This window comes from Onychostruthus taczanowskii, unplaced genomic scaffold (genome assembly GCF_017590055.1).
Source record: "Onychostruthus taczanowskii isolate IOZ18803 unplaced genomic scaffold, ASM1759005v1 scaffold53, whole genome shotgun sequence".
Classification (NCBI taxonomy): Eukaryota; Metazoa; Chordata; class Aves; order Passeriformes; family Passeridae; genus Onychostruthus; species Onychostruthus taczanowskii.
Genome location: NW_024502902.1, coordinates 3,726,134 through 3,737,869, shown reverse-complemented (window position 1 = coordinate 3,737,869; position 11,736 = coordinate 3,726,134). Strand labels below are relative to the sequence as shown.

The 11,736-nt window shown below is 42.6% G+C and overlaps 1 protein-coding gene across 1 annotated transcript; it reads right to left on the bottom strand.

The window, feature by feature from the left end:
• Positions 1-295: 295 nt before the first annotated feature.
• Positions 296-11,238, bottom strand: IFT27 (intraflagellar transport 27). Its single transcript, XM_041416918.1, has 8 exons — positions 11,129-11,238; positions 7,486-7,565; positions 6,388-6,447; positions 5,679-5,738; positions 4,609-4,726; positions 4,181-4,290; positions 3,883-3,984; positions 296-3,263 (listed from the first exon to the last, which is right to left on the bottom strand). Exons 1-7 carry the CDS (start codon positions 11,160-11,162, stop codon positions 3,886-3,888), a joined length of 561 nt encoding a protein of 186 aa, XP_041272852.1. The 5' UTR covers positions 11,163-11,238; the 3' UTR covers positions 296-3,263; positions 3,883-3,885.
• Positions 11,239-11,736: the final 498 nt, after the last annotated feature.

Here is an 11,736-nt window from a genome sequence, read left to right as displayed (position 1 = left end):
CAGGGGAGTCAATTGGCATAAAAGACTAAATCCAGCTCTTCAAGTCACTGAAGTTTTATCAGAAATAACCCTAGTCCAAATGGTGTCATTTATCAGATCAGTCTTTTAAAAGATGTCCTTTCTTAGGTTTAAAGTCTTTAAAATGAACAAATCTCTAGAAGAAACTGTTTTGACAGTCCTATTTCAGTATATTTAATGCTTCATTATGAACAGCAGTGACCACTCCATTGTTAAGACTTAACAGATCTTATCACAGTGTGATCAGCTTTGAAACTCCTATTAATTCCCAGAATAAAACCTGATCTTTCTGGAATTTTACATCCTGAATTTCACTCCGTAGTAGACTATGTCTGGCAAGACAAAACAAAACCATTAAAGCATCTTTAACATGACAGCTTTACACAAATGAATTTCAGAATGTCAGACAGCTTCTTAAGGTATTTTATTCCAAGACAATTTGACTAAAAATTCCACTTTTGTTTCTTTTTGTCTATTAATCTAAGAAGAAATGTCTTGCAGCCTTGGGAATAGATAATGCAGAAATTAGAAGGATAAAAAAAAAATCAGCTGGTGATGTATCAAGCTAAGTAAAGCAGGGCACAAGTATAACAGAGATTCTGTGCAGACCCATGAGGACCAAAGGAAAGGTAAGGAGGGACTCCAGGGAGGAAAGAAATGGTTTTGTCTAATCAAACAAGCAAGCAGGAAAAAGGACTATTTATCTATTAAAACCAGTTAAAGGCCTGTTGGTTTATTTCCTCTTCTTTTGATATTTCAGTTCTGGTTGAGCTGGGTCTTTTCTGTGTTGTAACACTCATGCTGAGCACCTGCAGCACTGCACAGCTGGACAAAGCAGGGGAGCTATAAGAAGACAACAAGCTTCCTGGTCAGCAGACAGGCTTTCTGTCTTCCTCCCACTGTTCTCCACAGCATCTGTAATTCAGACTGATGCTAAGCCTATAAGCAGCAAACACTCATCCTCACTCTAGAGATGTGACTGCCACAGTTAGGCAGAAACAGGTAGAGAGAAACTTAATAATGGCTCCAGACTCTTACTCATCCTGCTGGTCCAGCTCACTTACTCACCACCCTGAACTCCTTCACAGAGACAAAACTATTTCCCACAACTTTCCCATGTTTGGCTCTCATGTTTTCTATCCCCTCTTCACTCCTAGTCTCTACAACCAAGGTCACAATTAAGCCAGGAAAATAGCAACAACCACCACTTGCATCAGGCTGGTACTATGCAGCACATTAGCCAGGAAGGACAATATATTATGCTGTTAAAATATATTTGAAAGGGTTGAGATTGTTATGGTCAAACACACTATTCTGAAGGACATTAAACTGTGTCCATACTAGTGCCTGAAATAGTCCTATAAAAAGCAAGTTGGACAACGTGCTTTAGACATGACTTCTTTTCTAATTGTGGTTGTGGCCTGTGGAAGAGGGAAAGGGGCAGTGGGTGAATCCCTACTGTTAGCTAATTAGATCATACATTTCCTCTCTCAGGCAATACATCTTTCTCTGCATGGGCTGCATTTTTCTTCACCAACTTCTCAAAAGCAGCTTCCCTATAAATCACAAATCACCACTGCAAGCACTCCCTTAATGAGCTCCTCCAGCTTTTGCATTTATTTTATAAAACAGTCTTCACCAATCTTCATCTTACAGGCACATTTAGAGTGTTTATTTGAAGTTATGGGAGGTCCTTCAGGTGCAGAGAGATAAGACTCCCTGGTTAAAGATTGCACAGAATTCATTTTATTACCTATTCCCAAGACATTCTTCCCCCTAGATACACCATGTCACAGGTGACATATATATCTGGTATGTTATTTTCAATATGAAAAAATACGTATCTTGTTTTGTGATCACATCATCAATAGAACCAAGGGGAAATAAGATACCAAATAAAAAAACCCCTTCTTTAGTTCTTTAACTGGATCAGCAGAGCATCCAAAATAGCTTTTATTCTGACTAGTCAGAGTAAGAATAAAAGGTGTAGATACCAGCACCTGCAAGCAAGAGTCTATACAGCCTATGTAAATCAACAGAAAACACCCAGGATTAACAAGACAACCCATGCAAGATACAAATGCCAGTAATGCTAATCGGGTTCAAAAAGAGTGAGTCTTCTAGTTACCCTAAGTTCATAGAGGACTCTTCCTTCTTTGGAGAAAGCAGAAGCTTTCCCAGCTTGTTCTGTCATTTTTGAGTTGGCTTTTAGCAAAAGAACCTCTTGTTTTTACTTCTTATAGATTGAGCTTCTACTCATCCTCTTTAACTGGTATTCATGCTCCCTAGCGAGTTCTCAGCATCAACACACTGTTGCCAGTGAAATGAGGCCAGTGCTTCTCCAGATTCTTGAAGTGCTTCATAAAGTCTGCTACAACATCTGCAGCCATATTTCTTATGTTCAATTTAATGTACTTTTCCTAGCACTGGGCATAAAAATGATTTTAAACCACACGTATAGAAGTCCTGAAACACAGATTCCTGAAAAGACTGCCTGAAAAATCACTCAGTGCTCAGTCTCTACAAAACTCAGCTTCCCTTGCCCAAGGGAGTCTACCATAATTGGGCAGATAATGGTTAAATTTTTGAAATTCTTGGTGTTAGGCTCAGTTACAAGGCAGCACCTTACCACAGATGCTTTTGCATACTGCATTAGCAAAGGGTCTTACACATGGAACATCAGTACTCCACACAATAGAGCAACTCTCTCCAGGCTTTCACCCTTTCTAATACAAAACTTCTAGCCAGACACAGCTGAGTCAGAGTAACTTAGCCAGGCTGTCTTTCATTTCCTTAGTCCTGTTTCCACTAGCAACATCAGAACCGTGGTCTTTTATCTGAAATTCAATGACAAGCAGAGAGACTTTAATAAGAGGACTCTGATTTTGAGATGGAGAACTGAACCTAATCAGAACAGTATTGCCAAATTCAGCTGACGAAAATGACACAATATGTAAGATGATAAAGACATGAAGAAGAAAAGGTAATTTTTTTTGTAAGTTTTAGATTAATCTTTAGAATAGAAAAGGTATTCTTGCAATTTCACTCCATTTTGCAGCTAAGCCAATTTGGATGTGCCTGCAGGAAGCCCTTCCTGCTCACTTCAAGGGAGGTGGCAGCCTCTGGAGAACTCCTGTGACCTGGGACCAGCAGAGGGCACTGCGTCACCAAGTGACAGCGGTTGGACGCGACACAGCTCCCACCAGGCAGGGACAGTAAGCCAGGCCGAAGGAAAGAAACAGATTCTGGAAATTAGAAACATGCATTAGTCACCAGCATATCAATCTTACAGCTGATAAAGGCAACACTTAAAACAGGCGTCCAGCTCTGGGCGCTCCTGGAAACACACCTAAATCCATCTCTGCCTCCACACACCTCATCTCCAGGTGTTGATTTTAAGGCAATAAGCCTCCTCCTGAAAATGCTTTTCAAGGGGTAGGGCCAAATCGGTCCTGCCCTGCAGTGTATGTACCAAGGCTGGTTTAAGTCGAAAAACATCCTGTCAGCTTCCTCTCTCCTTTTCCAAACCTCTAAATCCCTGCTTGTAGCAGCAGGAAGTCTGTTCAGACAAAAAGATACTAAAGCAAAGAGCTGGCAATTTCCATTCTGTCCTCCCCTTTTACTCTCCGCCTCCCCCAACCTAGCAGACTTTCAATGAGCAGAGAACCAAGCTAGAGGACATGAAAGGAATGCTGAGGTAGCAGCTTCAGAAGAGTGTCTTTCTACTTGCCTATTTCTAGTTTATTTTGAATTACCAGAGGATGACCATGAAGTAGCAAATAGCTCTTATTTTTTCTTCTCTCTGTATTCAGTCCAGCAGGATTCTCAGTACTAGAAGAAGCTTAGAGGATAAATAAATCATACCAGTCAGGCTAGTGAGTGAAAAGTTTCCACTTTCTCTTTGTACAGTTGGTGGAATAACTTTGCCAGGATGTGGAAAGGGGTCTCAAAATTTTTCATTTCCTTCTGTAAAGAAACAAGAAAGTTGTCAATTGCAGATGGAATAAGCATTTTACTATTTCTGCTCTGTTTCACCAAAGAAGGATTAAAACTGAGTTAGATGACAAACAAGGTGAAGAGAGTCCCCAGTTATCTTTCTCTGCCTGAAAGACAACTTTACAAACACCCCCTTGAACAGATGGTGAAAGGAGCAGATACTCACCACTGACATCTCACAGTATTCCAGGCCATGTTTCTCAGCCCACTCCTGTGCTTGTTCCTGCTCCACAACTCGACGATCAGCTAGGTCTGTTTTATTCCCCACTAAGACACCTACAGAAAAAAAGACATGAAAGGAAAAAAAAAAAAAAAACCCAGCTCATCAATGCTGACTTGTAAGCCATAAATACTGCAATATTTGTAGAAGTAACTGAAGAGGTTGTAGGCATGGTGAATAGTCTATAACTACCTAAAAAAGATTCCAAAAAGGAAACATATTCAAGCCTTATCTGCTTTTTGATAAAAGCAAAGGAGTTGGAAGAAGCCATGCCTGCCCCTGACTTAAAATAAGTGCTCTATTCCACAGCTCAGCAGAAACAACTGATGTCATACAAGAGGGGAGTAGATAACAAGAATCACACCCACTCTTACCTGGGATGTGCATCCCAACTGCTTGAGCCCTCAGCTTCTCCAACCATTTGTTACAGTTGTCGAAGGATTGCTCATTAGTGACATCATACACGAGGCACAGGACGTTGGGTTGCTCCCACTGCACAGCAAGCAAGGAACACTGTCAGCTCTAATGAAACTGATGCGGTCAACAGCCAGGCTGTAAATGTAGCAAACACAGCTGCTAGGATGAAAATAAAAACCCTAACACCCAGGAATCTTATGCTCTGGCTAAGGTTTCACATTTCAATTGACCCAACTAAATCACTGACATTGGGAGAGGTGGTCTTTGCTTTCCTCCCTAGTCCTGCTTGTGCAGCCCTGCCCCTTTACTTGTATCAGCTCTGGCACTCATCTGATCCCTAGGGAAGCTGATTTTTCATGTTGAATCAGCACAAAATTAATCCTAGGAAAAAAGTAGAAAGGTTTTCTTCCAGTTCAAGAAGCTGAGCCAGCTTCTACAGAAGACCCTTGCAAACCAGATCTAGAGCAAGTGTAAAAGTGGAATTGCTTTTGTAGACTACGAACCATTAGGCTGACGTAGCCATCTTATGAAAGCTTACATCAATTAACTGATTCTGCTTCTCAAAATGAGATAACACAGTAGAGAACTGTACAGGGAAGGTCACAAATATTTGAAGGAAAAAACCCAAGGGCAGGATTATGCTCAAGGACAAGAATGAATCCTGTTGGATCAAACACATCACTGTAACACAAAAAAAAAACCTCTCACTGTTGAAGTTGCAGCAAAACAGATGTTTTTCCAAGAAATAAAAAAAAAAAACTTTAAACAACAGTACACAGAAATTCTCAGTTAAACTTTCCTATTTCTTTTGTAAGAAAACTGCCTATCTGCTTTCCTTTCTCTGGAAAGTATTTCTTCTAGTACTTACACAAGTTTTAGAGAGGTAGAACAGGATGCGTTGGCAACTGAGGTAATTGCTCCCATTTACACTAAAGACAAAGTTTGCTACATCTGCCAGACTGGGGAGCTCAGATCTTCAAAGCAAAAGCACTTCTTTGGAAGAAGAGGACTGTTACATAAGACTTACCAGTTTCTCCAGCATTTCAGAAAATAGATCTTTTCCTGCAGAGTCAAAAATGAAGAATTCCTGAAAGCGGAAACAGAAAGAAGGCTCTTGCCAAGAAAAATGCAGTGCAGGGAAAGGTTTTGGAAGTAAATACTGCAACTTGTAACTCCAACATTTTATTCAGTACAGTAGTGTCATGTCCCAAACTCCCTGCACTGAGAAAACTCCAGATAATATGAGAAAATAAGTAGCCATTTTTCAAGTATAAGCAGTAAAAGTGTTACTTCCAAGGCCCCAAGCCTAGTTTCCATCCCTACTGTAAAGAGAATATGTGGAGTGGGACAGTAACCTCTACTATCTATACCAAATTTTATATATTCCATTAATGGGAGTATAGGGCATTAAGGAGAAATAACAGATGAGCTTTGGCTTCTGTAGTTCCAAGAATCATGAACTAAACCTGAGTGCCCTAAAGGACAGAACAGATTCTCAACAAAGCTGGCAATAACTTTGGTTTAAAATGTATTGGATACAAATATATGAAAATGATATTTTTAAGACTAAACTAACCCTGGAGTATCAGCAGTTATACATGATCAGCCTCATTTCCTTAATGCAACTAAATCATTCTATGAACATGAATAGTGATCTTCCACCAGAATGAGACTCATGTGGGGCTTGAGCTCTGGGTGTCTCTTTTTGACCCAATTTATGTCACAGAAAAACTCACCACACTATCACTTGTCTCTGGAACTGATACAGTTTTCACCAACAGTTCTATGCCCGCTGTCTGTCAAGAAGAATCAGGAAAATGAGGATCAGGAGAGTTTTTAAGAGCCTGTCCAACTGCATACCAACCGTGCATTGGATTGAGGCAATTCTTGTGAATCATTACAATTTCATCAAACACAGACCGCTGGAAACTCAGCAATACTCCTCCTAAGCTCTGGTAACCTAATCTCACCAATATGTCAAAGACTCATAGATTTGCTCAGCTGGGGGAAAAAGGAGGAGAACCAAAGAGATTTGCTTATATACAGCTCAGAGTATTAGCTGAAGTCCGCAGGTCTACGTTCACTCTCACGCTGCTGCTCTAACACATGCCTTAGAACGTTTTGCACTAACCATGTGATGAGCTAACATATGGGACTGAGATTATTTGTGCTTCTTCCACCTTTTATCTCGTTCTGCTTTGTAGCTCATTTGTTTGTTCTATTTCTATCCTTAAATTCTGGTTTCCATCTTTATTTCAATGAATAAACACATTTTAGGGGTTTTTTTCTCCACACTCATATTTTCCTTTTTTTACTTTACTTATATTTACTTTTATTTTTATCCTGCTTCTGATTAGTCATCACCATTGATTCTTACACTGAAAGACTGCAAACTGTATCCTCTTCATCTGGGAACAGTTTCTGCAGATTATAATTATCTTGGGGCTATGCAGCACATCTTGGTGTTTGCACAGTGATAAGCGCACTGTCCACATCCACATTTAATAGTTGGAATTAAAAGCTTTCTCCTTCAGCAGTGCTTTTTCATAGAGTAGTCCCTAAAGGGGGGAGTTCTCTAACACCACAAAACCTTGTGAAAGCATTGGTTCAGTAGGAACATCACAAGATTAACTAAATTATTCTGCCTTAAGTTTCAACACCAGCACCTACATAATGCAGATTTACAGAATCTAGGGTGCAAGAAAGAAAACCCTCTAAGATCCCACCTTGAATGCCACAACTTAAAATCATATTTATTTTGTTCTAGGCCTCTCAGTTTTCCTACTCACCTTAGAAAAAATTTAGACAGCGGTCTGAGCCTGTTGTATGCTTACCAGTGTGTAGTTCTTCTGAAAATGAGCCCCATCACTGCGAAACATCTGGGCTAAAGCACTCTTACCCACAGCTGGATCTCCTGCAAAACCAAAAGCATAAAATATTTTTGTTTCATACTAGAGAATTTTATATTTTCTCAGTTCTGATACTATCACATGTTGTAAGAGCCTGGATGCTCTAACTCTGAATACAGGCAATTTAACTGTCACATGAAGCACAAAACCATCTAAAAGGTAATACCCACATAAGGAAATTAATATTGCCATTATGCATACTGGTGGCTGACATGTGATTTCTGACCTATGCACAATAGCAAAGGACTGCCAGATTAGGCTGGAATTGCTGTTTGTTCTAAAATTCATTCTTACTCCACAGCCCTTACCTAAGACTAAAATTTCCTGGATATGTTATCATGTAGAGAAAATTGCAATGTGAAAAGGGACTGGGCTTCCTAGGAGGCTATTTCTTCTCCTTAGGTTATCCATCTTCCCAGACTCAAATCCTTGTTATATACTGAGACAAAGCTGCTTAAGCTGGTAACATTTCTCAACAAACTCTTCTTGCTGACCCTGCTAAGAGAGCAACTCTTGCTGACTCAAAGCTGCTGGTGGCTCATTAGTGGCATCCTGGGCACAGCAGAAGCAAACGTCAGAGAGAAAGCACATGGCTGGAGAGAAGAGCCTGCTGACTCATCCCTGTATGGAGGGAAAAGCAAGGGGCTTTGGTTTTTGCTCTTCTAGAGCCAAGGCTTTCTGCTACGGCTTGCATAATACTCCAGGCAAACCTGACAGGTGCCTGCTTTGGCCTGCTCTTACAAAACTCTGAGATCCAAAGCAATCACAGGATCACAGAACAGAATATGCTGAGTTGGAAGCGACCCACAAGGATCACTGGGTCCAACTCCTGGCCCTGCACAGGACCATCCCCAAGAGTCACACCATGCGCCAAGAATATTGCCCAAATGCAACTCTGTCAGGCTTGGTGCTGTGACCACTTCCCTGGGGAGCTGTTATAGAGCCCAAACACTCTCTGGGTGAAGAACCTTTTTCTAATATCCAACCTAAACCTCCTCTGACACAACTTCAGGCCATTTCCTCAGGCTCTGCAGAACTCACATACGCCCATATTACTACATGAAAAAGATGATAAATCATAACCCTTTATAAACAACGAATTAATGCTTCCAAAGAGCTTATCATTTCTCCACATAATGTCTTGCTAGCCTGGATAGTTAAAAGGACAGGAGCCAGTAATTAAATACCTCAGTGGTTCAAGCTTTACCCTCAAAGGCACAATCATAAACAACCGAGCCTGGAATACAAGTCTTTCACATTATGTTGTTAATAAATAAAGCCAGAAAGGAAGTATTTTACATTAAGTTGTTAATGAATAAACCAATAAAGGGGTATATTTTTGACTCCATTACAGCTTCCTAATGGTGTTTTGAAGGAAATTGGTAAAGCTCTCTGCTCATATACTATTACAGAGCAGGAAGGGTGTTTTGGATAGTGACAATTACCCCTGGATGCATTAACCAAATGTAGTTCTTGTTTAAACATTTTTAGCATGCTTGCTTACTTTGAGCTGAGTTGGGCTCACAATATTTAGACAGGAAAATCTGGTAAGTCAGCTTGTTTGTTCTCTGATCAGTTCAAGCCTGTGCGGAAGACAACACTCTGTTCTGAGTGGAAGCTATTCTGTATTTCAATAGACAATTAGATCTGTCTTTGTAAAATGAGATAGAGAGGCACACATTGCTCCAAACTGTGCAGGCATCAGCCAGCACAAATTCTTAACTCATGCATCGCCTTTCTTTCACTTGACAGCCCCAGGTGTTCTTTCCCTCTTTTTATTCTTTGCCATCCTCTTTAGCCCATCACACCAGTACACTTCCTCAAAGTAAATTTCCTTGCCCTTTTCAGTTTAGTCTCATGTGCCAGTAGTGCATCTCACAGTATATATCCTATCCATATTTCTGTTATTCTGCCAGAATCTGTAGAGTCTTTCAAAAATGCCTGCTACTGCCAGCTGTCTCTCTACAATGAAAACCTTTGTGTAGTGTTCCCATAGTAAGCTCAGACGAGATATTTTTTTTACTTTGTGCCTGTAAATGACCCTTGAGATAACACAGGAATCATCTTCTATTGTCAATTCAACAGTCTCTGTTTTGATAACAAGAGCCCTTTTCCCCTGTTCTCTTTGACCTTGGTGTAGCTCCCAGTTCTGTGTCACTGGCTCTTCATAACCATCTCCTTAGGTCCACAAGAGCTCCCAGTTCCATTTCTGATGGGTTTGTTCCTATCTATGTATTTGTATTTTCTTGTTCCCTTTAGGTTGTTGTGGTTACCTATATCTTAGGTCCCTTTCACTACAGTTTTTTTTTCTGCAACAGAGGATCTATTTTGCCTGGTCTGCTTCATTAATTTATTATTTTTAATAATACATGGATATTACTGTAGCACATAGGAGAATGACATATAGGACAGGACATTCCTGTTCTTTGTGATGTGAACAAAATTGAAAAGACCACTCCAGAACCAATAAGGACATAAACAGGTCATCTAAAGACAACCTATGTGATTTTTAAATGGTCATGGAATTGGCCTTTGGTAACACTAAACAACAAAACTGGATAGACTTCAGCAAAGCCAGTATATTGGGAGCAGGAAACTTCCAAACTGGAAATGATGCCTACGTTTCAAGTGTAGAAGTCAGACAAGATGGTTGTTCACAGCAGTAGAGCCACAAAGGAGATCAATTCTGTTGCCTTTGCCAAAGACCACATCTGGCTTTGTGTGAGTTGATGGTCAGCTACTTCTGAGGTCAAAAGGCAAACATTTTATTCTGGATGAAATATTTTGAAACAAAAATTAAACCTGGGAGTTGACTGCACACAAAGATTTGATGGATTTGTGCTTTAGGCTGAAGCTGCACAGAGCTTCAATGCAGAGGGAGGAGAAAAAATTAAAAGTTTTTTCACAAAGTGTTAACAGCCAGCTATACTCACAACACCTCCATAATCCATCCTGACTACATAAACTAATTTTTTTCTCAGGTTAGTCTCTAAATTGTTTGGGGAAAAAGATGCCACTGTGAAGTGCTCATCCTTCTACTCTTTGTTTAGGCTTTACCTTTCTATCATACTCTCAGAATCATCCTCATTTCTGACAAGGAGTTTTCAGGTCAGCCCAAAGCAAGACTCCAAATGAGGCAGGGCTCAGCTGCCTACCCTGCTCCTTTCATGCCTTCTCCAGTCTCTGCGCCCACCTTTCCACACTGCAGAAGTACTCTTTTTCTGGTTTGGGTTTTTTTTTCCTCTTTTTCAGATCCTGTCCTTGGATTTCAGCCGATCCAAGCACACCTCGCACCCTCCCTGGGCGCCGCTCGACTCCACGTGGCAGGCGGGGGCGGGTACGGGTGCTAATAACACACACGACTCCCACTGTTCCCGTCCCCAGGCAGCCGAGGTCTTCCCTCCTCTCCCATCGCCTCTTTCCCCACCTCTTCTCCGGCGGGGCGGCCCTCCACGAGGGGCTGTGGGAAGCCGGGCCGTCTGCGCTGCCGGCCTCGCCCGACCCCACGGCGCCCGCTCTACTCCCGCGTGGGCAGCGGGGCGGATGGGAGCGGGCGGGCTACACTCACCTGCCAGCAGGCACTTGGCAGCGAGCTTCACCATCGCGCCGGCCCGGGGCAAGCGACGTCGGCGGGCCCGGGGGGCGGCGGCGGCGGCGGCGGGGCAGCCACCGCGCCGAACCGAGGCCTTGGCAACCGCGTGGCCCTGGCAACCGAGCGACCACCCGCCCATCCCCATTGGCTGCGAGCCCTGCTCATCAAGGCCATCCACAGTTATTATTGGTTCTCTCGTTTCTCCCCGCCCACTAGCTGTGCTGTCAATCAAAGCAGACGCCCCGCCCCTCCCGGTGGCGGCACGGCGGTACGGGCGAGGCGTAGGGGAATTCTGCCCGGCAACTAAAGACGTCATCGAGAGTCGGCTTGTTATTGGGTAGAACGTAGGCGGCCTGCACCACGGGGCTGAAATGACCCTCAGGGGGTACGGCAGAAAATGATAGAAGTTACGGGCAAGGAGCTGCGGCAGCCCCAAGGCGGGAAGAGGCGAGCGGGGGGAGACGCCTGCACTTCCTGCCTGTGAACCCGCGGAACGCGATGTTCCGTGCGGAAGGGCCCCGGCTCCGTGCGCCTTGCTGCGCATGCGCGCGGCGAGAGCGCGGCCTGCCCCGGCCCGCGCGTTC